The following is a 25,335-nucleotide window of genomic DNA, read 5'->3' as shown; positions in this document are numbered from 1 at the left end:
TGACAGGCTTCTGGTTTCAAACATATCTCGGGTCCTACAGAGGAGTCTCAGGTAATGGAGGCCAGTGAATGCAATCTCCGTGCTCTCCCTTGCTCCAGCTCACTGGAGTCTTAGAGAAAGGAGCTTATACCTTGTCTGGTGCCCTGATTTTTGCAGCTGCTGCCAGGGTATACCTCCCCACTGCCTGGCTCTGGTGTGACTTTCAGGCCCCATAGGACAGTAACCAGTAGACAGAGTCTTTAACAGCTACCTCTACCAGGGTACAGCAAGAGGCTACAGACCCAGGAGCTCACTACGATGTAAAAGAGGCCTATTAGCTTATCATCATAGCTGCAGCCTGAAGGGCAGGCTTTTAATTAAACACACATTGAAGGACTGACTATAAACCTTTTCTGAGACCTCGGAGGCCAGGTACTACCTTTAAACTCTCCCTCTGCCACACTCCAGAGTACTAACATGTCTTGGACGGGAGCTCTTATATGTGTCTGGTATAAGAGCAGACTTTACATCCCAGTCTGTAGATCTGGTACCCTGATTTTTGTGGCTGCTGCCCAGGAGATACTCTTTGATCGCTTGGTTCTGGTGACCAGGGGGGCTTACATTCCTGAGTCCTATGGGAATGTAACAATTGGAGAGACAGCAGGCTTCCACCACAGGGCCCTGAATAGACAGCAGATGGAACACACCCTTAGCCACTCTGTAAAAGAGGCCTACTTGTTTGATGTGGAGCTTGGGCCTTAGAGGGCAGACTTCAGATTTGGCACACATCTACAGGCCACAGATATACTCTTAGGGAACATAGGCTGGGGGATACCATCTTTGTGCTCTCCTTAGGCCTCATTACAGCTCAGCCAAATCTCCCAGAAAGAAGATAATACACTTACCTGGAGTCCCAAATTTTGCAATTGCTACCCAGATCAACTGGCTGTGGAGGCCAACACAGTTTACAATTGCAGCCCCACGGGAATGTTTACATTTGCTTACTTTAAAAGCTTCTGCCTGAGGGTCTGGCTTCCAATCGGCCTGAATTTAGGTGCTGATTAAGATCCTTCCCTTTAGGGAGATTTTAGCATAGCTTCCACTACTGGGAGCTATTAAAAATAAAATAGGCTGCTTAGACAATCACAAAGGTTTGAGAGACAGCCAACAGCTAAGGCAGGTTGAACAATAAGCTTTATCTGCTGCATAAGGCCAACCATTTAATACTCCAAGAGGTGACTGTTTCATCTAATGCATAGAAAGTGGCAGTATCAAGGAAGATGAAGAAACAGAGGTATGTGTTCCAAATGAAAGAACAAGATGAAACCTCAGAAAAAAACCCCTTTAATGTGGGGCGCCTGGGTGGCTCAGTCGGTTAAGCGGCCGACTTCGGCTCAGGTCATGATCTCGCAGTCTGTAAGTTGGAGCCCCTTGTCAGGCTCTGTGCTGACAGCTCAGAGCCTGGAGCCTGTTTCATATTCTGTGTCTCCCTCTCTCTGACCCTCCCCTGTTCATGCTCTGTCTCTCACTGTCTCAAAAATAAATAAAACGTTAAAAAAAAACTTTAATGTAACAGAAATAAGTAATTTATATAATAAAGAGTTTAAAGTAATGCTCTTAAAATCACTGAACTTGGGAGAAGAATGGATAAGCACAGTGAGAACTTCAGTGAAGAGATGGAAAATATAAGAAAGTTCCAAATAAAAATCACAGAGCTGAAGAATGTAATAAAAACGTTTAGTATCTAAGCACACCTCTTCATGAGGTAAAACTTTATCTTCTTTGAGGTCTGGGACCCAATGTTAGGAAAACATATTTGTTGATCACCTACTTACTGTATTTCTAGAACTGTGGCGATATGGTGGACATGTGTATTCACTGCCATCAAGAGATTCACAATCTAGTGGAGGAAGAAGACTTGTTGGAAAAGAGTTGTCTGGATTAGCCTAATCTTCTTTTTGAACAGTTAATATCTTCCAGAGCTGGTAATCTCTTTCATGGACTCCGTAGTCTCTGTGTGCTTTATTTCTAAAGTGCCTTCTTAATCTTCGTAAAGAGTGTTATAGAGGCAAGACCCAAGTTGCTCAAATTCCCATCTGTGAGGGAGTTAGGGGTTGCTGACTGTCAAGATGGTCATAGGTGTTGGTGAAGGAACCTGCAGAAAGATCCAGAAGAATGTAGGTCCATGATGCTTTGGAAGTACCAACAAAGTAGGAAGTACCAACAATCAAAGGAAGTCAGGAGTTACAAACTAGGAAGAAACTGGAATGGAGTGGAAGCAGGCTAGAGATACAGGCAAATGCTGTGGGGAACGTGCCTATTGCGTGCAGCGGCCCGTTCCTGGCATTTGGGCAGGTTTGTATCAGGATACAGGGTTGAGGCAGACACCAAATAATGAAAACATGGTACATCTGTTAGGGTAGTTTTAAAACACACATAGAAAATTTAACTAACACTTGCTGAAGAGACTGTCTTTATTCCATTGGATATTCTTTCCTACTTCGTCAAAGATTAAACTGGACAGCTACATGCAGAAAAATGAACCTGAACCATTTTCTTACACCATACACAAAAATAAACTCAAAATGGATGAAAGACCTAAATGTAAGACAGGAAGACATCAAAATCCTTGAGGAGAAAGTGGACAAAAACCTCTTTGACCTTGGCTGTAGCAACTTCTTACTCAACGTGTCTCCAGAGGCGAGGGAAACAAAAGCAAAAATGAACTATTGGGACCTCATCAAAATAAAAAGCTTCTGCACAGTGAAGGAAATAATCAGCAAAACTAAAAGGCAACCGACAAAATGGGAGAAGATATTTGCAAACAACATATCAGATAAAGGGTTAGTATCCAAAATTTGTAAAGAACTTATGAAACTCAACACCTAAAAACCATTCCAGTGAAGAAATGGGCAAAAGACATGAAAAGGCACTTCTCTGAAGAAGACATCCAGATGGCCAACCGACACATGAAAAAATGCTCAACATCACTCATCATCAGGGAAATACCAATCAAAACCAGTGAGATACCACCTCACACCTGTCAGAATGGCTAACATTAACAACTCAGGCAACAACAGATGTTGGTGAGGATGTGGAGAAAGAGGAACTCTTTTGCATTGCTGGTGGGAATGCAAACTGGTGTAGCACTCTGGAGAACGGTATGGGGTTCCTCAAAAAACTAAAAATACAACTACCCTGCGACCAAGCAATTGCACTACTAGGTATTTATCCAAGGGATATAGATATGCTGTTTCAAAGGGGCACATGCACCCCCATGTTTATAGCAGCACTGTCAAAAATAGCCAAAGTATGGAAAGAGCCCAAATGTCCATTGATGGATGAATGGATAAAGAAAATGTGGTATATATATATATACAATGGAGTGTTACTCAGCAATCAAAAAGAATGAAATCTTGCCATTTGCAACTATGTGGATGGAACTAGAGGGTATTATGCTAAGCAAAAATAGTCAGAGAAAAACAAGTATCATATAACTTCACTCATATGGGGCGCCTGGGTGGCGCAGTCGGTTGAGCGTCCGACTTCAGCCAGGTCACGATCTCGCGGTCCTTGAGTTCGAGCCCCGCGTCAGGCTCTGGGACGATGGCTCGGAGCCTGGAGCCTGTTTCCGATTCTGTGTCTCCCTCTCTCTCTGCCCCTCCCCTGTTCATGCTCTGTCTCTCTCTGTCCCAAGAAAGATAAATAAACGTTGAAAAAAAAATTAAAAAAAAAAAAAAACTTCACTCATATGAGGGCTTTAAGAGACAAAACAGATGAACATAAGGGAAGCAAAAATAATATAAAAACAGGGAGGGGGACAAAAACATAAGAGACTTTTAAATATGGAGAACAAACAGAGGGTTGCTGAAGGGGTTGTGGGAGGGGGGATGGGCTAAATGGGTAAGGGGCATTAAGTTAGAATCTACTCTTGAAATCATTGTTGTACTATATGCTAATTAACTTGGATATAAATTTTAAAAAAATTAACTAACAGGCTTAAACAAATAGGGGTTCTACTTACCTACTCAAAGTCAGCATGTGACAAGCCAAACCCATCATCTTGCTCTCTTCTCGCTTTCTGCCTTTTGCTGAACCATGAAGTGGTAACACAATGTAATGGGGAGACAGGGGATCTGGTCCAAATGTTGTATCTGTCAGTTAGCTCCCATTTGTTCCCTGAAACTTGTCGAGGACTCCTGTTTGCAAGTAACAGATACTCAACTCAAAGTAAGTTACGAATGAAAAAGAGATTATATTAGATCATCTAACAGAAACATCCAGGGGCTGATGTGCTTCAAGCACAGCTAGATACAGGGGATACAGGGAGTCAAGCATCGTCAGATATCTCTGTGCTCCTTTTCTGTAAGCTTTGCTCTACACATTTTGCTTTATTCTTGTGTGGGCTCTCCCAACATTGTTGGCCATGGGTTGGTGGGTCCCCAAAGAAAAATGAGGCTGAAATAAAAAAAAAAAGGAGAAATTAATGTTGGGCAAGCAAAACTACCACTATGTTAATAATAGCATCTTCCTCAAAGCCCACTTGTGGTTAGGATTGAATGGGAGAATACACGTAAAAGAGCTATATGTAATTAGATGTTATCTCCAAAGATATTCAGACTTGTGGCCTCTTTGATGGTGCCTTTTTTTCCCATCCCCAAATTCAGCCCTACTTGAGTCATAATGTATTTTGAAATTGTAAAAATTATTTGGTAACATTTAAGAACTAGTAACTTTCAAGTAAAAACCCAGATTTCTGACTATCCTTGATAAGTAGTAAGTCCTGGCAACGATCAACTGTGTCAAGATGAGGTTCCCCCTCACAAGGAGCAGATACTGCCCAGTCTTCCCCCAGCCTAGCCCCAGGAGACATCTGGGATCCTTTCCTGTCTTCACAGCTGATGTCCTACCACTTTTCTCTAGGAACCTCCTGCCTTCTGCCTGGTACCCACACTTCAAGGCTTTGCCCAAAGACCTTTCCTCTTCCTTCCTACCAATCTAGATCCCATATATCCTACAAGTCTAATTCAAGTACCAGGACTCCCTCAAATCTCCTCTAAGCATCCCAGCTCTCAGAGCTTTGTCTTTGAGATAAGGACATCTTCTATGTAAGGGCATCCAGTGACAACCAGAACTGCACAGGCTGTGAGTCCCAAAGTGGCTGTGAGTGCATGGGGGAGCCACTGGCACTGTAAAACAGACAGGGATTTATATAGAGATGGCAGAGGTAGGTGATTATTCCTGAGATAGAAGATAAATAGGAATTGATCAAGCAAAAAAGTTATTGAAAAATTTATTTATCATCTACTTTGAAATAAACCTCTATATTTATAATTCAAAATATAGAAACACACAAAATGTGCTCCTTTACTGCAACCAGCCTTTGAAGAATTATATTGATAGCACAGCTTAGTTTTAGAAGTAAAAATGTCAAGGTAGTTGGTGGTGTTCAGGGTTTACTCTGCAGCCTTAAAGGAGACTCGTGAGTAGGAATTGTGGTACAGCTATAATAAGAAGGATGAAGAGTGATTTCCCATGACTGATGGATGAGGGCTTCTACATTTTGTTTTAATTCCCTCTTATGGTAAAATAACATTTGGAGATTGTATTTAGAGAACTAATATTAGAACAATTTAATCATCAAAGGTCTCATCGGTGTGGTCAAATGGGAGTAAATAGTGTGTGATGTAAACAGTTTCTTATGATTCAGGGAGTAATAACATGATTCCACATGTAAAAATATCCAGGGTCACAATTTAGATAATAGTGATGTGGCTGGCCTCTCATTTTTAACTTCTGAGTTAAAAAGGAAGAAAATATAGTATAATATACCTTCAACTAAGTAAAATTGTTTCCATATATGTGGACAAGGATGGTGAGACAAATATTCAAAAATTAAATTAGATTTTTTATTAAGGAAGTGAGGAGGCTTATAGGAGTTTTTAATACATATTTTAAAAGTATTTAATCTCAACACATTCTCTGTCAACTAAAAGAGGATATCCATCCACTAGGAATAAAGGAATATTGTCTTCTTAAGGAACATTGTCTGACTATAAGGAAAACTGATAAGTCACTTTCCAGATACCACAGAACTTGGAAGGGAAAGGGGAGGGTTTAAGTGCAAATTCACCTTGCAGATCTCACGTCAGTTTGCCCAGCATTATTTGGTTCTTAAAGGTGTCACACTGCCCCCTAGTGTTCAACAAACTACAATATAATATCTCAAATGGCTGCTACAGTTTTTTTCTATATTTCTAAATAATCAAGATGGTGATGAGAGAGTCAGAGAGAGAGGAATGTCTCGAATATAAATTAGTGGGTATTCTATGGCTTATCATTTCATATTTTTAAAATAGCCTATAAAAATATCATGTTTTTTAAGCCCTTAATGGGTAGGTTTATGGACTTTAGGTGCCTTCAAATGGCAGAACTTGTTGGCAGCACTCTGGGAGACCCCAAACACTTCAGATTATGTAGAAATTATTAACAGTTTCCAAAAGTATGCTACTCCCTAATAAAATGGGTCCCTGAAGAAGCAACAGGACTACATAACCCTTGCAGAACTTTCTCTGAGATTCTGTTTAAAATCCTTAAATAAATAAGTAAGTAAGTTAAGTAACTAAGTAAGTAATTAAGTATTTTGAGCAAGCATTGTGTAATAAAACAGTAACCACATATAACCCAAGGCAGGACCATATCCTGCTTTAATAGGGTCTGAAGTATATACATAATTTAGAGGATACTTACAAAAACCCTAAAAGATATCTACTTTTACAATTTTATGCAAACCATGAAGAAATGCTCACAGGGTCTTAGAAGAAATTTCTGGCCCATGAGGGCTCCAGAAGCTTATATTTCATAGCTTTGGGGGATCTTGGCCTCTTATTTCAAGATATTGTTTAACTGCAACTTCTGGACTTTACTTTGAGCATTATAATTTAGAGCCTTAATAAATTAGGGAACATATACAAATTCAATAGCGTGGTCGCATTTTTGTGTCCTTTCTATCCTCTGGCTACTGAGAATTAATGGTCTTTGAACCATTCTAGTCAAGTGAAAATAAATCAGTTTGTTTACACAGAAACAACTTTAACTGCTTTATGTGTGGGAAGAATTACAGAAGATCAGATACTTCTAGAAGTCTAGAAGAGATAGTAATGGAATTAGTACATCTATTTATTTTTAAAAAAAAATTTTTTTTCAACGTTTATTTATTTTGGGACAGAGAGAGACAAAGCACGAATGGGGGAGGGGCAGAGAGAGAGGGAGACACAGAATCGGAAACAGGCTCCAGGCTCTGAGCCATCAGCCCAGAGCCTGACGCGGGGCTCGAACTCACGGACCGCGAGATCGTGACCTGGCTGAAGTCGGACGCTTAACCGACTGCGCCACCCAGGCGCCCCTAGTACATCTATTTAAAACTATCTTAAACGGCTGAATCTTGACAATTAGTCTTCATGTTAGGCATTATAATTCCCAGAAGAGGATGGATTGTGTTCACTGATCACCTATGTAAAACTACATGTTAATCTCAAAGATTAGAAACCAGTCCAAGTGGAAACAAATTACTTAGCTTTCATAAAGAAGAGTTTTCTGTTACCCAAAGCAGAAGATGACTTGGTTTTGATACTAATCACAGGAAATAAAAAGCTTTCTTAAAGGGTAAAATCTCAAATAGCTACCTAATCATGTGTTAATTTTTTGAGTAGTATGTAACATTTTCAGATATTCTGTCTTCTCTATTTTTTTTTAACATTTATTTTTGAGAGACACAGAGAGTGTAAGCAGGAGAGGGGCAGAGAGAGAGGGAGACACAGAATCCAAAGCAGGCTCCAGGCTCTGAGTTGTCAGCACAGAGCCTGACACGGGGCTCAAACTCACCAACTGTGAGATCGTGACCTGAGCCGAAGTCAGACACTCAACCAACTGAGCTACCCAGATGCCCCATATCCATTTCTTTATTTACTTATTTATTATATACCATCTGTTTCCTTCCACAGTATGTAAAAGTGCATGACCCAGGGCTTTTGACTGTCTTGTCCCAGAACCGGGCCACTGCTTTTGGCCATGTAGACTACACTGTATAACACGGGATTCCCTTCATTTTGAGGTCTGTGTGAATGGCACCCCCTAGGGCTACATTGCAGTCACTGTCCAGAGCCTAGGGCTGACCTTGGCACAGAAGAGTCTCTCAAGAATGCTGTGTTAGTGAACGAGTAAGAGATATGTCAGCTTATTTATTATTCTCATTTGAAATATAGGATGAGAAATTGAAAGATTTTGGGTCCCATAAATCAAAGTACATTTATACATGCAAACTAGTTTCACTTCGATGACTTTTTTTTTTGCTAAGATTTTTTTGACTAAGCCTGAGAGACTGCTTTAGCTTAGTCAAGTCTGTGAATGTCAAACCAGTAAAATAGAGAAACAGTACAGGTCTTCTGATTTTCTGTTACATTCTATGTGTTACATTTTCCCTGTCTCCAAAGCCAATTCCTTCAGACTCCTTGTGCTTTTCTGAGTCTGTGGGCTGTGACCAGGGAATGACAGTGCATGTGCTTTTACTTATTTATTTTTTCCCCAGCATTCAGAGAGCCTGGCGTGAGTACCTGCAGAGGCAGGACCCTCTGGAGAAGAGGAGCCCGTCCCCATCCTCTGTGTCCTCAGAGAAGCTGAGCAGCTCTGTCAGCATGAACACCTTCTCAGACAGCAGCACACCCGTGAGTGCCATGTTTCCCTTTTATGGCCTGACTGGCCAATCATTTGATCGCCAGGTCTTTGATTCCAAGAAAGGAATCTCAAGATGTGAGCAGGTGGTTCATTGATAGGAGGATCTACATTGTTTATTTGCTATATTTGAACCCATGGTGAGGGTGTTGTCATCTCAGAATGAAGACATGATTCATAAGCACAAAGTGTACTTCATCAAGTCTGAGAGAAATCAGTCGCATTTGACCTCAACCTAAACTTACTCATATGTGTGTTTGCATTCCTCTGTTACCAAGAATATCTTTTTCCTTTTCTTTGTAACAGTATGTTCCCTTTAGTCTGTGCTTCTGGTAGAGTTTTGTGGTGCTAATATGATAGAAGATTAGCTTGGTTATAAGGATTATAGAGAGATGTTTTACAGGAAGAATTGAAAGGGGTCACAAACTCAGGGGTTGCAATTCAAATGCCTACAGGGGCCAGGTGGCTGATGTGGATGAGGTTGTCACTGGCTACTGAAGAGCACAGGCCTCACCTAACGGGGTAGCCCCACTTGACTCCTGGATGTGCTGCCATGTGGGGATGCTGGACAGACATTGCCAAATGTGGTTTCTTTCAAGGGATGTCAGAAACTCAAACTTTTTAATGTTGGCAACTAGTAAGAGAATTTAAAATGTAACTAGATCCTGCCTGCAGATCACAATTGTCCCAGAGGCCAGCTGTTTAAGAACCCCAGTTACAGGGTTTAGGAATGGAAACATCTGCTGAAAGTCTTAACAGCAACAACAACAACAGACAGACCAAAAAAACATCCCAAATGTGGTAGTAAATAACTGATCGGGCAACTGTAATGCAGAGTTTTGTGGATATGGCCCTTGTGATCATTATGACAGCCACTGGAATACACAGAAAGAAGTTAGGAAGAGAAATGAAGTAACTATACAAGTGTACTACTAAAAAAAATATTTCTTGACTACTTTGTAATCATGTTTATTCAGTGGTAAAAAGGCTTCCCAGCGGCCAAAATAATGTATTCACATTGGGATCAAGCAAAGGTTGCTTTGACATGTTTTCAGATGATTATGTTGCATGTTCTTTAATATACGGTTTTATCTAGTTATGGATTCTAAAGGCGAGCAGCAAGTTGAGTTTGTAGCTGTGCAAAAAACAGTGGCAGAAGATCTGTTTTTAGCAGACTGTAGAAAGCAAATAGTGAATCTGTACCTTTTTAAAGCAATTTTTAGAGGGAATGAATTGTCTTAACTGGTGTCACTGTCACGAGAGGGCGCTGATGAACCACACTGGAAAATGTTTAAGTAAAGTGTGTGTTTATCTCATTGTTTGCAAGTCAAAAATAATATGAAAATTGAGTGTTTAGGATGCTTTTGCTGTCAACAACAATAGAATTAATTTAATAGAAATTAAATGACTGAAGATTTGATCTGAATGATGAAAACTAAATATCAGAAATCATTCTGCCTCTGAGTTAAAAGGTTTGCATTTACTGCCTTTGTAATTTCTGCTAGTCCCAGTTCCTGAGAGTATCACCCATTGCTGTGTCCAGTGTTACCTGATGGCTTTAGTATTGCTTTAGGGTGGTTAACCTTTTGACTTTATTGAAATTCTGAAATAATCTATTTTTGTTTTACATTTACCCTGCCACACCACTTACATCCTAGCACCTTAAGGATCTTTGCACATAAATGCACATTCTTCCCTCATGGGTCATCACATAAATGTGATGTGAAATATCTTTTGCACAGCTTTGCTAACAGTTCTACCTTATTTAATTTACCCTGGCCTCCAGGTCCCCTGATGTTTCTTAGTAGAGCAGATTTCCTCTCTCAAATGTCCCCAGCAATTTTGTTTCCTGTAAAGTGTCTCAGAATGAATTGGGAGTGGCATCCTGTTCCACCACCATATCATCGTGTCTTATCTCTGTGCTCCTGGGACAAGGATAACTCTCTTCATTGTGTGGAAGTCTGGTTCATTCCCGACTGGCTAAATGTTTTGTGAGAATCAAAACATTTTCAAAAAACATTATCGGAATTAGCTTCAGAAAGCAAACAGACCCTGCCCAGAGTTCCAGTAGAGGTTATTGATTATAACACCTGTGGCATTGATAGTGGTGGTGGCATGACACTAAATATGCAAAATAAAATATGCAAATATAAGTTGTTGGGACACTTCCAAGTGTCTAGTTTGTCAGGCAGATAAAATTTCCAATTCATAATTCTTTAAAACTTCATGCTTAGTTGTTTGGACTGGTATGTCTAGCTAGGGTCTTATTTCCCACCATCATCACTTTGCTGGGACCTCTTTTGGAAGATTCATTCGTACATTTTTTGATGGTCATAACCCCATGAAAGGAAAGTGACTGTGCTCCACCTTGATCAGCTTACCAGACCCACTGGGTTCATATATACTCTCAGGGAGTTCCAAATAGGAAGACTTGGTTTTACTACTCTTTAATGAGTAGACCTCAAGTTTATGGAGGGGATAAGGATGAGTGAGCTCTGGACCACTTCGGCTAAGCCTGTTATAAAGAGATGAGCTTCCTCTAATAACCAATGAGTCCATTTGGAATTTTAGGGGTAAAAGCCTTCAGTCCAAGTCGAATGCTCTCAAGGAGATATCTCCCTGACAGATTTTCTGGGACCCTGACTCCTACCAGATACCTCCAGCTTGCTGAACTCAGCCCTCTTTGGGCTTGATCTCTCACTATTGCTGCCTAGACCATTGTATGTCTTCGTGAATTTGATCAGCTGCCTGTCTTGTCCCAAGTGCTAACCCTCTACTGTCCTCCAACACAGCCTCAATTGGAGGCCAGTCTGCCCTTGTCTAACCTGTGGGCCTTTCCAGCTGCTCTGCCTGCCCCATGTCTATAATAACTGCAGTTACTGCCCACAATAGCTGTCTGCCCCAGGCAGGTGCTGCATGGGAAGCCAGCAACCTGATCAGGGTGAATCCCTGTGCTGAGCTGAGAATGATTCTCTTGTATGCTTTTGCTCTGTTTTGGCTAAGCATAATGGTTAATATAGTTCTTAGAATATTTCTGCTCTAAAATATATAAGAACAGTAATATTTCAGTATGAGCTCTCAAAATCATCATCTTAATAAGAGCTGAACACTTGTTATTTGACAGGCACCTTGCTAATGCTTTCCGTAGATTATTTCATTTAATCCTTTCAATGACCATAGGAAGGAGGTGCTATTATTATCTCCATTTTACAGATGATGAAAATGAGACCTAAAGAGATAACTAATTTGCCTTGAGTTACTCATTGGGCTGAAGCCGTCATGCTTCACTAGTCTACAATATTGTACCACTTGAAAATAAGCCTGAATTTAGACATGGTCAAGCAGAGGAAGAAATAATCAGTGCATCAATGCATTTCTAAGACTATTCTACAATTTAGTAGGTATAAACTCTGAATGAAATAATTGAGGAGCGCCTGGGTGGCTCATTTGGTTAAGCTTCCGAGTCTTGATTTTGGCTCAGGTCATGATCTCATGGTTCATGGGATCAAGCTCGTGCCTGGCTCTGCACTGACAGCATGAAGCTTGCTTGGGATTCTCTTTCTCTCTCTCTGCCCTTCTTCTGCTTGTGTGTCTGCTCTCTCTCTCTCTCTTTCTCTCTGTCTCTCGCTCTCAAAAATAAATAAACTAAAAACAGGAAATAATTGAAAAAATAATCCTCATTTCATTTTATAAATTGCCTCATTCAGTGCTCTTTGCTTAAAACCTCAAGCCTCAGCTGCTCAATGCCAAATTAAAGAGCAACATGAGGGAAGATATATTAAGTTATGTTAGCAATTTGCATATTAAATGTCCTTATCCCACACTGTATCATGAGGTAACAGAAAAAATTGTTTTAGAAATAGCAATTTTGAGCAGCAAGTTATTGGGAAGTGGAGCTGATGAGTATCAAAATGAGAAAAAAAGAACTTTTTGTCATAAAAAATATTAGTTATTGCATAGAAGACAACAGTAGAAAATGATTTGTGTATTTTATGAACCAATTTCATATTACTTATTCTTTTAGTTCCCAGCTTTGAAAAATCTGTAATTTGTCTAATAGAATATCATGTAAAGAAACTGTAGAATGGTACATTCTAAATGACTTGATAACCTTTTCACAAGTCATTAGCATACCCCTCGGATAAACCCAGAAATATTTTTGGATTGTTTGGAGACATTTTCAGTCCTGTTTGGTTCATTCTGCCTGGATCTTCCTTCCTGGCCACGCCTGCTTACTTCCATTGGTTCCTGTGTTACTATGGTGTGGCCTATAGGGGGCTCTGTGGCTCATGGAATGAGGCCCTGGCTTAGTAAGGGAACATAACTAAATAGCAGCTCTGCCATAGTTTTTTTTGAGTCTAAGATGTACCACTTGAGAAACAATTCTTCGTCTGCAAACTGGAAATAACACCCACCTTAGAGATGGGTTGGTATCGCTGTGAAGGTTAATTGGCATCACCTGTGTAAAACATAGCACAGAGCCTGGGACCCTGAAATCTCTTGATAAATGTCAGTGGATTCTGATTCTGCTCTTGAAAACACTCTATGTGTTCAAAACACTGCAAAACTTGTGAACGGCAGCAGTGGAAATGTTAACTTGATTCCCATTCAGGGGCACAGCTCCTGCTTCTGATTCACCAAATGAATCCATGAGAATTATATATGTGTTTTTTCCTCTAGGATTGGAACTGTACATTACAGAAGTAATACTCAAGCATTTGTTTCAGTGTTGCTTCTTTTAAAGATTAATATTCAAGGTCCAAAGTTAAAACTGGGTTGAAAGTTGTTTTGCTTCTCAGTGATTAGGCCTCTCCTGAGAGACCACACCCATGTACACAATAAAAGCCAGCCTAGGTCACTCTCCTCCCTTCAGATTTGGGAAAAAAGAAACGGAATCTGCAGGATGTTGGGATGAATGGGTTACTTGGCCTCACTTCTCAGACAGGTCAATGCAAAGGCACTCTTCCAGCCACAAGGAACTCTAGCCACACAGCCTTACTTCACTCCTGGTGAGGAAGAATTACAGTTCTGAGCAGGTTCAAAGATTAGTGTGGTCTGGGCCAGCTAAAGACCCCATTACTTCATTTGTCCTGAAGAGAAGTCCATGGAGCCCTCCTATGTTTGGGGCTGCTGGGGTTGCCCTAGATTTTAGCAAGAGTAGCTGGAAGAGTTAGCAACAGGCAGCCAGGTGACCGGTCACACCTGCCCAAGTATGCTACCAAAGGCCAGTCCTGCTTCTGCCTGCCAAACATGACCTGTACAGCTACATTCAAACTGCTTTATTACCTTCAAGCTTTATTGCCCATTTTGAGATTTACAACTTCCAGGCTTTAAATATATCAGGAACAATCTTGTGACTAAAAGGATAAAGTCTTCTTAGAAAGTCACACTTGTTTTGGGGGGAACCCATACTCTAAAGGAGGATTTCTGGGGACGTCTTCCAGTATAGTCTTGAAAGCTGCGAAATGATAGAGAATGTAAGCCTTGTGCTACTTAATAATTTACTAACCTAGATTTTCCAGGTCAGGGACAAGTTACAATATTATGCCCAGCTGTTGTTATAAACTTAAGCCCATGAGTTTTAATGTTCAGTACTCAAACTCTATCTCCCACCTAGCCTCTCAGACCCCCAAAATAGCACAAATTATAAGTCTATTCATCCCAAAATTTTGGTTCAGTGAATATAGGAATCATATGTAAAAAGAGACTTCTTGGTACTTGCATAAAAGTAGATCTGGTTCTCTTTTCGTCAAACCAGAGTCTTAGAGAACAATTTTTTTTTCTCAAAGCTTTAGAAATTACATTATATAATATATGACCATATGTGACAGTTTGAATGAATATATTTTTATAAATTTTTTAAATGTTTATTCAGTTTTGAGAGACAGAGTGTGAGTGGGAGAGGGGCAGAGAGACAGAGGGAGACACAGAATCTGAAGCAGGCTTCAGGTTTTGAGCTGTCAGCATAGAGCCCGATACAGAGCTCGAACTCACGGACTGCAAGAATGTGACCTGAGCTGAAGTTGGCCGCTTAACCAACTGAGCCACTCAGGTGCCCCAAATAAATTTTATGTAAAGATATTTATCTTTATGCCAAAACACTCCTTTATATATCTTTGAATATTGGTTGATATTATAGATTCTTTTTCTCAAATTATCCTTTTTTTTAATGTTTATTTATTTATTCTGAGAGAGAGAGACAGTGCGAGTGGGGGAGGGACAGAGAGATAGGAAGAGAGAGAATCCCAAGCAGGCCTTGCACTACAGCACAGTTACAGAGCTCATCTTATAAACCGCAAGGTCAAGACCTGAGCCTAAAGTAAGAGTTGGACGCTTAACCTACCAAGCCACCCAGGTGTCCCACAAATTATCCTTTTAATAATGATTTGAGGACATTTTTCTTAATAGGTTTAAAAGTAAGCATGTGGTTTCAGTTTGGGGATCAATTTTTTTTAAAGGACTACTAATAGCAATCATTTTCTGGGTTCCAAATGATATACAAAATGACAGTTCATTGTTTGATAACTGACTCATCCATAGCAATATAAGAAGTCCTCCTAGATGCATTAAGCATTTTACTTTTGATAAAGAGAGTTGAGAAGGAACTTGTTTCCTTTGTACTTTACCTCAAGTCCAGTCTCAGCATTTGTCCTCACATAGATCCTGTCCATATTCTACAGCTTTGGTGAGATACAGTGTCAAATCCCCTTGTTAGACCCAGAGTGTACTCTTTGTTATAAAAATCCAATTTTAGTATTACAAATCAGTGTTTCACTCATTGGGTGAGTATGAAAGATGCTTTAGGATCCAAGGAGAAGTTGAATGTGATAGAACTAGAGTGAGATCTATTATTGTGTTCCTTTTATTCTGGAAGCTCTTTGGCCTAAGGCTCTTTTAGACTTCCTTTCTTTTTGTAAGTAAGACATCATTGGGGATGGGGTAGTTATTCATATCCCTGGATTAGGTCTACATCATCCGTTCACTTATTCAACAAATATCTGAGTGCCTGTGTGCTGGGCCTTTGCCGAGCCCTGGAGACACAATCACCCAAATGCACACAACCCCTGCTCTTGCAGAATTTACATAATTCCTCAGTCATGGTTGGCAACTCTTCTCACAGATGCACTGGTAACTTATAGGAGATAATAACATTTTATTGATTAGTTGTATAGAAGGTTGAGGTATTATTATTAATAAAAATCTGCTGAAATATCTTCTAGAGCAGAATTTGCCATGATGTGGTGCCTGGAATATTAGTTTTATAGGATATTGATGGATGTTAATTGGAGGAAGGGTGAAATAAACCCATTTATTTACTTCAGGACCTCTTAGAGCCTTTGTAAGCTAATACACATTTTGAATTTGCAGGAGGGTAGGGTACTGTTTTTCATGTTTTCCAAACTTCTGTGACCATGAAACCCAATAAGAGTCACATCTTATTTAACTATTAATCCATGGAACACTCCATAAACACTGTTCTTGAATTAGTACTTATTGAAGAAAAATTCCAAGAGCTGGAGTTTCTAACTGGCTCAATAATAAAATTAATATGATTTGAACAATGCATTTTGAGAACTTCCAATGAAATTTTTACACTCCTTTTTATAGGCCTTTATCATAGAATTGTATTATGCAAATACAAATATTATTAAGTTACTTCACATGTAAAACTGGTTACATTAACTAGCTGGCAGGGTTTAAATAAAAAGGACGAGTGTCAGAAGATGTAGTTTTAGGGAGCCAATAAATAACTTCTTTTCCCTTCTTGATTTGGAAACTTATTTTGAAAGGCAAGAGATTTAGGGAGAGTGATACCAAAATCTCATCTTTACTTACTGTCAAACTTGGATTTGAGGGTGTAACTGACTTATGGCACCATTGAGCTGACCTTTGTAGGGAAACTTACCAATCATGGGAAGCACTGAAAACTGTCAGACTCACCCCACAGATCTTGCACAGGGAGGTGGATCCCATAGAAAAATGGAGAGAGAATGATCCTGGGCTACCCAGTCCCTTTGGCCAATCCTCCAATCAGGCCTACCTTTCTACCTTCATGGAGAGGATTGTGGTGTGGAAGTCAGAGGCTAGGAATATTTAGGAAAGTGCTTCCTCATGGAAACCTGAGGACATGAGAAGGGCCCCTCCCAATATTGGATGCTTCACGTAGCAACAATTTGGCCTTTTATTATGATAAATATCAATTTTTTTTTTGCCTATTGTGATTTTTTTTTAAAGATTGTGTACATTGTACTATATCAATTATTGCAATGTTTTCCAAATAAGAATTACTTCGGGAACTTTTAAAAAAATATAGATTTCAGAACCACAGCAAATATGTTGCATCAGAATATCTGAGAAGGGTCCTGAGATTCTGTATTAAAAAAAAAATGTTCCAGGCAATCCTCCAAGTAATATTTTTTTAAAGTATAAAAAGCACTATGTTATAGGAATTGCAAAAAAAAAATAACATTTTATTTAGTAAACTTACGTGACCAGAACATCCAGGTGATTAATATTTCTTCCAATTTTTATTTCAATCATGGAGAGGATTATAGCATGGCATCAATACACTTGGGGAGGTGTTGAAGCAAATTTTTCCTGATCTGATACCAAAACAATCGGTATTGTTTTAATGGAATTTTCCCAGTGGCATTAGTTGTGTAGAAAATTCTGTTTTCTCTTCCTCATTGTACTGTGCTCTTCAAGGAAGGTTTCTATTGTTTGATCCATTTGGGTTTTTATTAAAAGGCGATACATTCAATAAACTGATTAGATTAGTTTCAGAGTACTCTTCGCATTATGAAGATTATTTAGTTGGCATAAAGGGGGGATCCGATGACTTAACTATTAGCTGACAGGAATGTCAACTATGACTGAAAATCCTAAAATGTGTGATGTGTGACTACATAGTTGAGAAAGAGAAAAGAAATACATCACCTAAAGTGGAAATGGGCATTTCTCATTATTACACATTTTTAAAAATAATATGTATATATACCATCACCAGTTACATATACGGATTATAGTTAAAATTTTAATTGTTACTTTATTCAGAGTTGAAAAAGATGTAAAAGTAATAAGTTAAAGTTTCCTGCCAACATTTGAAAACGTACTCAGATCCTTTCAGGTAGTGAAAGGATTTTATGTCTTTGAAACATCTTTAAAGTTTAGTTGCATAAAATGGTGTCAGAAGTTGAAGACAGTTGAATTAATTTTTATTTTGCCATTTTCATGGATTGATTTTAAGAAGAATAATTTTTTTAACTTGCTAAAAATTCTGAAAAGTGTTTTAGGGGTAAATTCTGTGTCTCTACAGTTTGTCTAGCTCCCGTAACAGCTCCTTCTTCACTATATTTGCCATGAGTTAATTACAATTATTCATTTCCTAAAGTGGCAGCAGAAGCTGATTTTACCTTAAACAGACATGCTGCTTCACATGTAAGCAATAAATTGATTTTCTCTTCATGCCAGTATTTTGATAGGGTTACGGATATTGATAGAAGACCATGCTATTGAATGCAAGTAGATTTTCAAGAAAATCACTATGCCAAACACTTCACTAGAAGGACTTCATCTACATACAGCAGCAACTGTGACCTGCTTTAGAGATGACATCATTGGGTGTCATGTGGCTCTTTATATGTTTCAGCCTCAGAAAGAGATAATCTGTGAAAGCCACAAGAGCCTGATTTCTGCTGTGATAATCTTCAGCAGACAGAAGCTAAGGCTACAGTGAGGCATATCTATTTACGTAGTGTGTGCAGTGCCTTGTCGAATTCTGAGCTTTATTTCATTTTACTATTTTTTATCAAAAAGTAGATGCAATGATAGGATGAAGTGAATTGGATGCTTTGGACTAATGGGAGCTTGTTTTCTGCATTAAGATCAAGAACTTTTTGGAATCCTCTGTTCTCTGGGTAGCCTTGTATTCTGTGTGTGTGTGTGTGTGTGTGTGTGTGTGTGTGTGTGTGTGTGTGTGTGTTTTCAATTTGAAGAACACTGAAGAAAATCAGCAAACTTCATCTCCCAAAGAGCTGTCTCTCTTTTTTGTCAATACTTGAAGATTTCTGCTCCAAAATCTTCTTTGAGCTGTCTGAGCATCGTGATTGATAACTGAAGGGCAAAGCATCTCCTTTGTAGTATGTGTTACAGAAATTCTTCAGATAACTTTACTTGCTAACACAGGCGACTCTTTATGGATTTCTTTCAAAACCAGTTCGAATAAATAACTCTTCCCTCTCAAATGGGCAAGGGTAGCTCGTCAGCACCATGGAGAGGTCTGGACAGAGTGGGACAACGTGGGACTGTGACCAGGGCAAGCAATCTGACAGTGTAAGTTTCCCAAATATGTCATCTATTTTATGTGTATTATATTTTTCATACATAGAAAGGAAACTCTGAAGTCTAATTGAGCTAGGCTACTGTAAAAAGTGGTGACCTTTATTGCATTTCAAATTCAATATTAACCACTTAAAGATATTGTATTAGGAAGTGTTAATATATTAATTTGAAAAAGTTACTTTCTCATCGCAACAGTTGGTATGTGAATGGTACTTTGAATTTTGAGGATCTAAGTTTTTGTTTTAATTTACCGTAAATTAATTGCATTGCAGTTGGAGAAAACAATTGCTTTGGAAATAGCATTTCTTTATACACATTTAAATAATTCCAACTTTGCAGTTTGTTGCCATTTGTAAAAACAAGGCTCTTTTTGAAAAGTAGTTTCTGATTTGTGTTTAGAAGGGCAGTTTTAATTTTTTAAATTGGAGCTCATATTTCTGTTACCAAAAAGAGCAAATGTTTAGGTATTCTAATATTGGGACACATAGGGGACATTTAATAACTTATGAAAAATTTAAATTTACAGGATAAAATATATACAGTAAAAGCCTATAGTAGGTGGAAAGGACAGATGCTTTTATAAAATGACTAAAGATAGGGCACTAAAGACATACTTTTAGGCATCATTGGAAATATTTTATTAGTTTCAAATAGTCTAATTTAACTGTTCAAACCAGAAATGTAAAAAATGGTTTATTCACAAACATCTTTAAATACCCTCCTTAAAACTGTCAAAGGTGTTAGTTCTATGGTATGATATCACATAACCAATGAAGAAAAGATACTTCAAACTGCTACCAAGAATGATCCCAATAGATATTTTGATGAACTATTCAAATTTGTCTAAGAGAACATAGTGTCATAAAAAAGTAATATAACAAATAATTATCTTTTCTCAGGTCAGTTAAGCGAGGTTTGGAACATTTATTTATAATGAACCATTTATTTTAAAGTCTACTGAAACTATCTTTTTATATTATTGTAATATGGAATTTATTTCCCTCAATAGTTCTTCTCATGTAAAAACCAGTAGTAAATGTAATTTACTTAGCTAAAACCCTACTTCAAATATAACTAATTCTTTTGTTGTAGATAATTTCCAAGTGAATTTGTTGTTGCTTCTTAACTCATTAGTAATTTGGCATTTGATTTTTGGATAAATTACATTTACATTTTGACAGTGTAAGATTTTGGAGGATGTGACTTAATTTTAAATTAAGGAGATCTTGTTATACTTTTTTGCCTGCTTGGCTTAATAGATCCACTGATGATTTCTTTAATTAGTGTCAATATTTAAAAGAAACCACTTTTTGAAGGGAATGAAATGTAGATTTATGATTCCAGTTCTTTTAGTTTCTTTTCCTCAAATTTTATAATCCTGCTTTGATTTTTACAGATGAATAAGGAGTACCTTTCATACTATCAAAATACTGTTGAGTGCACCTCTGTGATTTTAAAACTTTATTTCTTTATGATAAACTGCATTCATTTTCTGCTGGTAGTGGACTTTGGACAGATCGTTCTGGCTGATTATACTGCAACATTCTAATTTAGAGGATTTGAGGCTCATATCACAAAACACATCTGTTTTATATCCTCAAATGGGGGGAAATGTACCTGATTCAGAAATTTATTCTCTGCAATCTTTGTCCCAGTATTTGTCTCTCAAGGATGTCATTCAGTTATGATATTGTCGGAAGTGTAGCATTTTATATTTCGTTTTGCACACATTTTAGTGATGTATTTATAATAACAGCTATCTAGCATTATCCATTTTGTAGTTGAGATATGGTTGTCTGTGTATTTATTTAACCAAAAATTGTTGCTGTATGATACACCACAAACATGTTTTGGCTTCCGCTTTGATAGCCTTTCAATCATTGTTGAAATAGCATAAGTCATCTGAACAATAGAAATATATTTAGAGCTATTTAGACTGTGAACCATTCACATTTCTTTCTTTCTTCTTCTTCTTCTTCTTTTTCTTGTTTATAACATTCTGGTGGTAGCAGATGTGTGTGAACAATCTTAAATTTAGTTGAGTGACATTTTTGTTTTCTTGCCAATGCAAAAATATGCTCATGGATCTCTTTTTCATGGTCCACCCACCATTGCAAAGGCTTGATAACCTTTGATTAAAAAGGATTTAAGGGTATATTTACTTTGTTGAAAACCACCCTAGTTAGGATGCTCTTCAGGGTGGCTGAATATAGGGAGAGCTGATTGGCAGGTGTGGTTCTTACAGCTATTTTCAACCTATTTTTGGAACTAAGAAAGTTAAGTTGGTTTTGGAAATTGTTCTTACATTCCAGGTAGTCACAGACTCATTTCTGTTGCCTCAGTTTCCATCACAGCTTCCAATCAGAATCACCTCTTCTAGCTAGAGTCCCAACAGGACCAGTTTCAGTAGGGGAGAGACTGAAAGTGGAATGTGTTGTAAGAAAATCCCAAAGGGTAGTTTCTTAGAGGGAAATAGGGATTCTTGAGATTATTTTAGTGAAGCAGGACCCTAACTGGTTCCAAATGGATTCTGGGTTTTAGTAAATTTCTAGCATTATGGATAGGGTGATATCAGGTGCCCAAGGGCAGTTCTTCAGCTTCCTGGAGAATCACTCTGAGTTGATGCTTCTGCATAGGGATTTCCATCAAATGATTTTTGTTTTTAGTTATCATATTTTGCCATCAAGTGTTCCTTCACTCTCCCAATTTTACTCACAAGACACATTCTTACTTTATAGTACATGTTGGGCCTAAGTAGATATGACCTAACTGTTGTGAAATTTATATTAAATATTACTAGAAACTGTAGGGGTAATCTGAACTGTTTCAGAGAACTGAAGAGAGCTTAGAGACTTTCTAAGGAAGCTATCCAAGTATCTGAAAGAACAGAAATATCCTCCAAAGAGAAATAAGTCTGAATACCATGCATTTCTCATTTTAACTAGTCTTTTAAATCCCAGCACCTCTAAATGAATCTGGCTCCCTCCCATCAGTAAACTCAAACCAGAGCACAGAAAACACAACCGGCTACCTGGGCAGCCAGTTACCTAGGATGAATTCAGGTCATTTTAATCCTGCCTAATTTGTTGTGTGCTCTTAATTTTCATCTTACTTGTATCTTTGGCATCATCTCATTGGCACTTCGGCACTCAACACACTACATTTCATGGTGCCTGATATCAATAATAAGACCCATCTTGGTGGAAAACCCATCTTGAATTCAACATTCTGCAGTGATCTCAATAGCATATTTCTCCAGGATGCTGTTTTGGTGCTTGGTCTCTGACCCTGTGCACCACAGTGGCAGGAAAGAAAGATTTCTCCACCTAGGTCTTCATTTTGGGTGCATTGGAACTAATGGAACTATACCGGGCTGATCATAGTTTTGGCATAGAGAGCAGGTCTATTGATAATCCATGATATGGTATCTATATATTTTAATAATTGCTCAAAGATAGACCCAGCCTAACAATTTGAATTAGAAAAGAATATCAAACTTCAGTGCCTTAGAGCAAGTCATACAAATTTACAAATTTTAAGTTTTATTTGAATTACTGGGAATATTAATAAAGGCATTGTATCTGGACTTCAGTATGACTTTGAAGTTTTTTTTTCCTGATACCTTTGAGAAGATAAAAAACTGTGGATGAAATAATTATACAAATTGGTACATGTTTTCTGGTTAAGTAGCCTTATCAAAATAGTGTTAACTAATGATTAGAGTTAGCCTAGAGATAAGTATCCAGTGGTGTGTAATAAGTTTCTGTTATTTTTATCAACAATTTTAAACATTATTTGTTTTCCTACCTCTCATTTCATAGTTGAAATTTCATTCAGGAAGGAGAAACAGCTTGTCAAAGGTCAGATAGTTGATCAGCTACAAAGTTAGAGCTGAAAAGTAGGTTTTTTATTACCAGGCAAGGGAATTTCTATGGGGTATATGGCCTCGAAGGACCCCCAATGCTAAGCAATCAGTGACAGTTTTAAGGAGAATTTTTTTTAATTTAAAATAAGTACAACTTATGGGGCACCTGAGTGGCTCAGTTGGTTAAGTGTCGGACTTTGGCTCAAGTCATGATCTTAACATTCGTGAGTTTGAGCCCGTGTCAGGCTCTGTGCTGACAGCTCAGAGCCTGGAGCCTGCTTCGGATTCTGTGTCTCACTCTCTTTCTGCCCCTCCCCCACTTGCACTCTGTGTGGCTCTCTGTCTCAAAAGTAAATGAACATTAAAAAATAATTTCAAAAATATTTAAACACAACTTTATAAACTATCGAGCTGTCCTTCAGTAGTGTAAGCTTTCTTATAAAGCAGTGAGCTTCTCATTATCAGAAATATGTTGCACAGACTAGATATTCTACATCAGAGATGATGTAGACTGAGACCCTGTGTGTGTGTGTGTGTGTGTGTGTGTGTGTGTGTGTGTGTGTGTGTCTGTCTGTCTGTCTGTCTGTCTATCTAGTAGTTGGACTAATTGATCTCTAAGATCTCTTTCAAACTCTTGAACATGGAAAGAGGACATTAGTGCAATGTTGTCTCCTTAAAATAGAGAATGAGAATAATGTCTTCATTCAACAAACATTTATTGGGTACATACTCAAGGCATTGTGTGATTCTAAGAACTGATATGATTACCAAAATATGACTGATCCCCATGAGAAACTTTTCATTTGAGAACGAGTAAGAAAGAGGAAAATTAAGAAATGAATTAAGATAGAGGATGGGGAAAAAATCACCCAGGAGGAAGGGTAAAATGCATTATTTGAATCTATTTGGGAGGGGAAAACTAGGTTAAAAGGGAAAAAGAAGAATCAGAGTTATAATTTATCTCTTAATTATCTGTAGCATGGAGATACTTCAATGTATTAAAAAGAAACAAAGATTTTAAATTTGTTGATCTCATAAATTCTACAATTCTATTCAGGATCATCAAATCTTTAATGAACCTTTTTGCTTGCATCCTTTCAACTTGTATAGCTGTAGCTGCAAATGTACCTTTAGAGATTCTATCCCAACTGTCATCTGTTTTTTTTCCTAATTGAGAGAAATTCCAAATCTGTAGACCATCAGTTCAAGGACTCAACATCTTTTATCCTACCTCTCATTTGATAATTAATAAAATAACAGCCTTTCCTTTGGTTCTGCTCTGATTTTGAATTTTTTCTTGACCAACTGGGTTTTTACCATACATAGTATGTTTAGGTTATGCAGCAACAAATAGCTCTCCAAAAGTATAATAGCTCAAACACAGTAGAAGTTTATTTCTTGATTAGGTATCCATACTGGACTGGTGAGCAGGTCAGTGGGGCAATCCTTCTTCATATAGTCATTTAGAGAACACAGGATGTTGGGGGTTCCACCATCTTCAACAGGTGGCTTCCAGGGTCACTCTACTACATTCCAGCAAACCAGAAAGGGAAAAAGAAATGGAGCAACACATGTGGAAGTTTTTAGTGGGACAGGTCTGAATGAGACACACGTCACTCAGCTTACATTCTTTTTACTGAACTCAGTCAGATGACAGGCAGGGGAGACTTGGGAAACATAGTCCTATAGGACACATAAAAATAAGACAAGAGAACAGATTTTAGATCATTTAGTACTTTCTGCCATACCTGTACTTCCTCCACCTGGAAGGAAGTCTTCCAAACCACTGCCACAAACTTGACATATGCTGCTGGATTTGCTTGATGATGCTTCTCTACATCCTTGGCCACTGCCTATTTCAGTCTTCCAGGTTACAAACTACAGAACCTGACCCAAGTTAATTGCAGCTAAAAATGAATTTATTAGAATAATAAAATTTACTTATTAGGAAAACTTATTTTATTATCAACTATCTCACTGAATTGACAGGAAAGTCTAGAGAATCATACTCAGAAGAAAAGGGGACACTAAAGGAACATGGTTGACCAGAACCTCAGGCAAAGGCATACATGCAGGACAACATTGTTCAAGTGCTGCTGGCCTCATGGGACATTGGATACAGTGGTCATAAGGAGCTTTAAAATGTTCCTTGCTTCCTTGAGATACTTCCTCCAGATTCAGAGTCCTGAACAGGGCCATCCCCTTGACTGACATCATATGTTCAAAATCAGATTGCTAGGATTCAGGGAAAGAAAGTTACTTTTGTCTTGTAGTGGGGAAGTGGTGGTAGAATCCTGTTCCTTATTGTAACTTCTATAACAGTAAATTCTATAAGTATGGGATGGGGGCTCAGATGTACCAAAAAAAAAAAAAAAAAAAAAAAGACAAAAATCCACCATGCCTGCTGGTTTAAGATGATA

General features: G+C 38.3%; 1 protein-coding gene across 1 annotated transcript in view; it reads left to right on the top strand.

Moving 5' to 3' along the window:
- Nucleotides 1-25,335, top strand: part of LOC123611318 (schwannomin-interacting protein 1) — a 573,615-nt gene that overhangs the window by 11,290 nt on the left and 536,990 nt on the right. The window contains exon 3 of the mRNA XM_045503129.1: nt 8,567-8,702. Within this exon, the coding sequence (XP_045359085.1) occupies nt 8,567-8,702 (136 nt within the window). The remainder of the gene's footprint in view (nt 1-8,566; nt 8,703-25,335) is intronic.

The sequence above is a fragment of the Leopardus geoffroyi genome, chromosome C2 (assembly GCF_018350155.1).
Source record: "Leopardus geoffroyi isolate Oge1 chromosome C2, O.geoffroyi_Oge1_pat1.0, whole genome shotgun sequence".
Taxonomy (NCBI): Eukaryota; Metazoa; Chordata; class Mammalia; order Carnivora; family Felidae; genus Leopardus; species Leopardus geoffroyi.
Note: the sequence above shows the minus strand (reverse complement) of the source record. Positions and strands in the feature narration are given on the sequence as shown.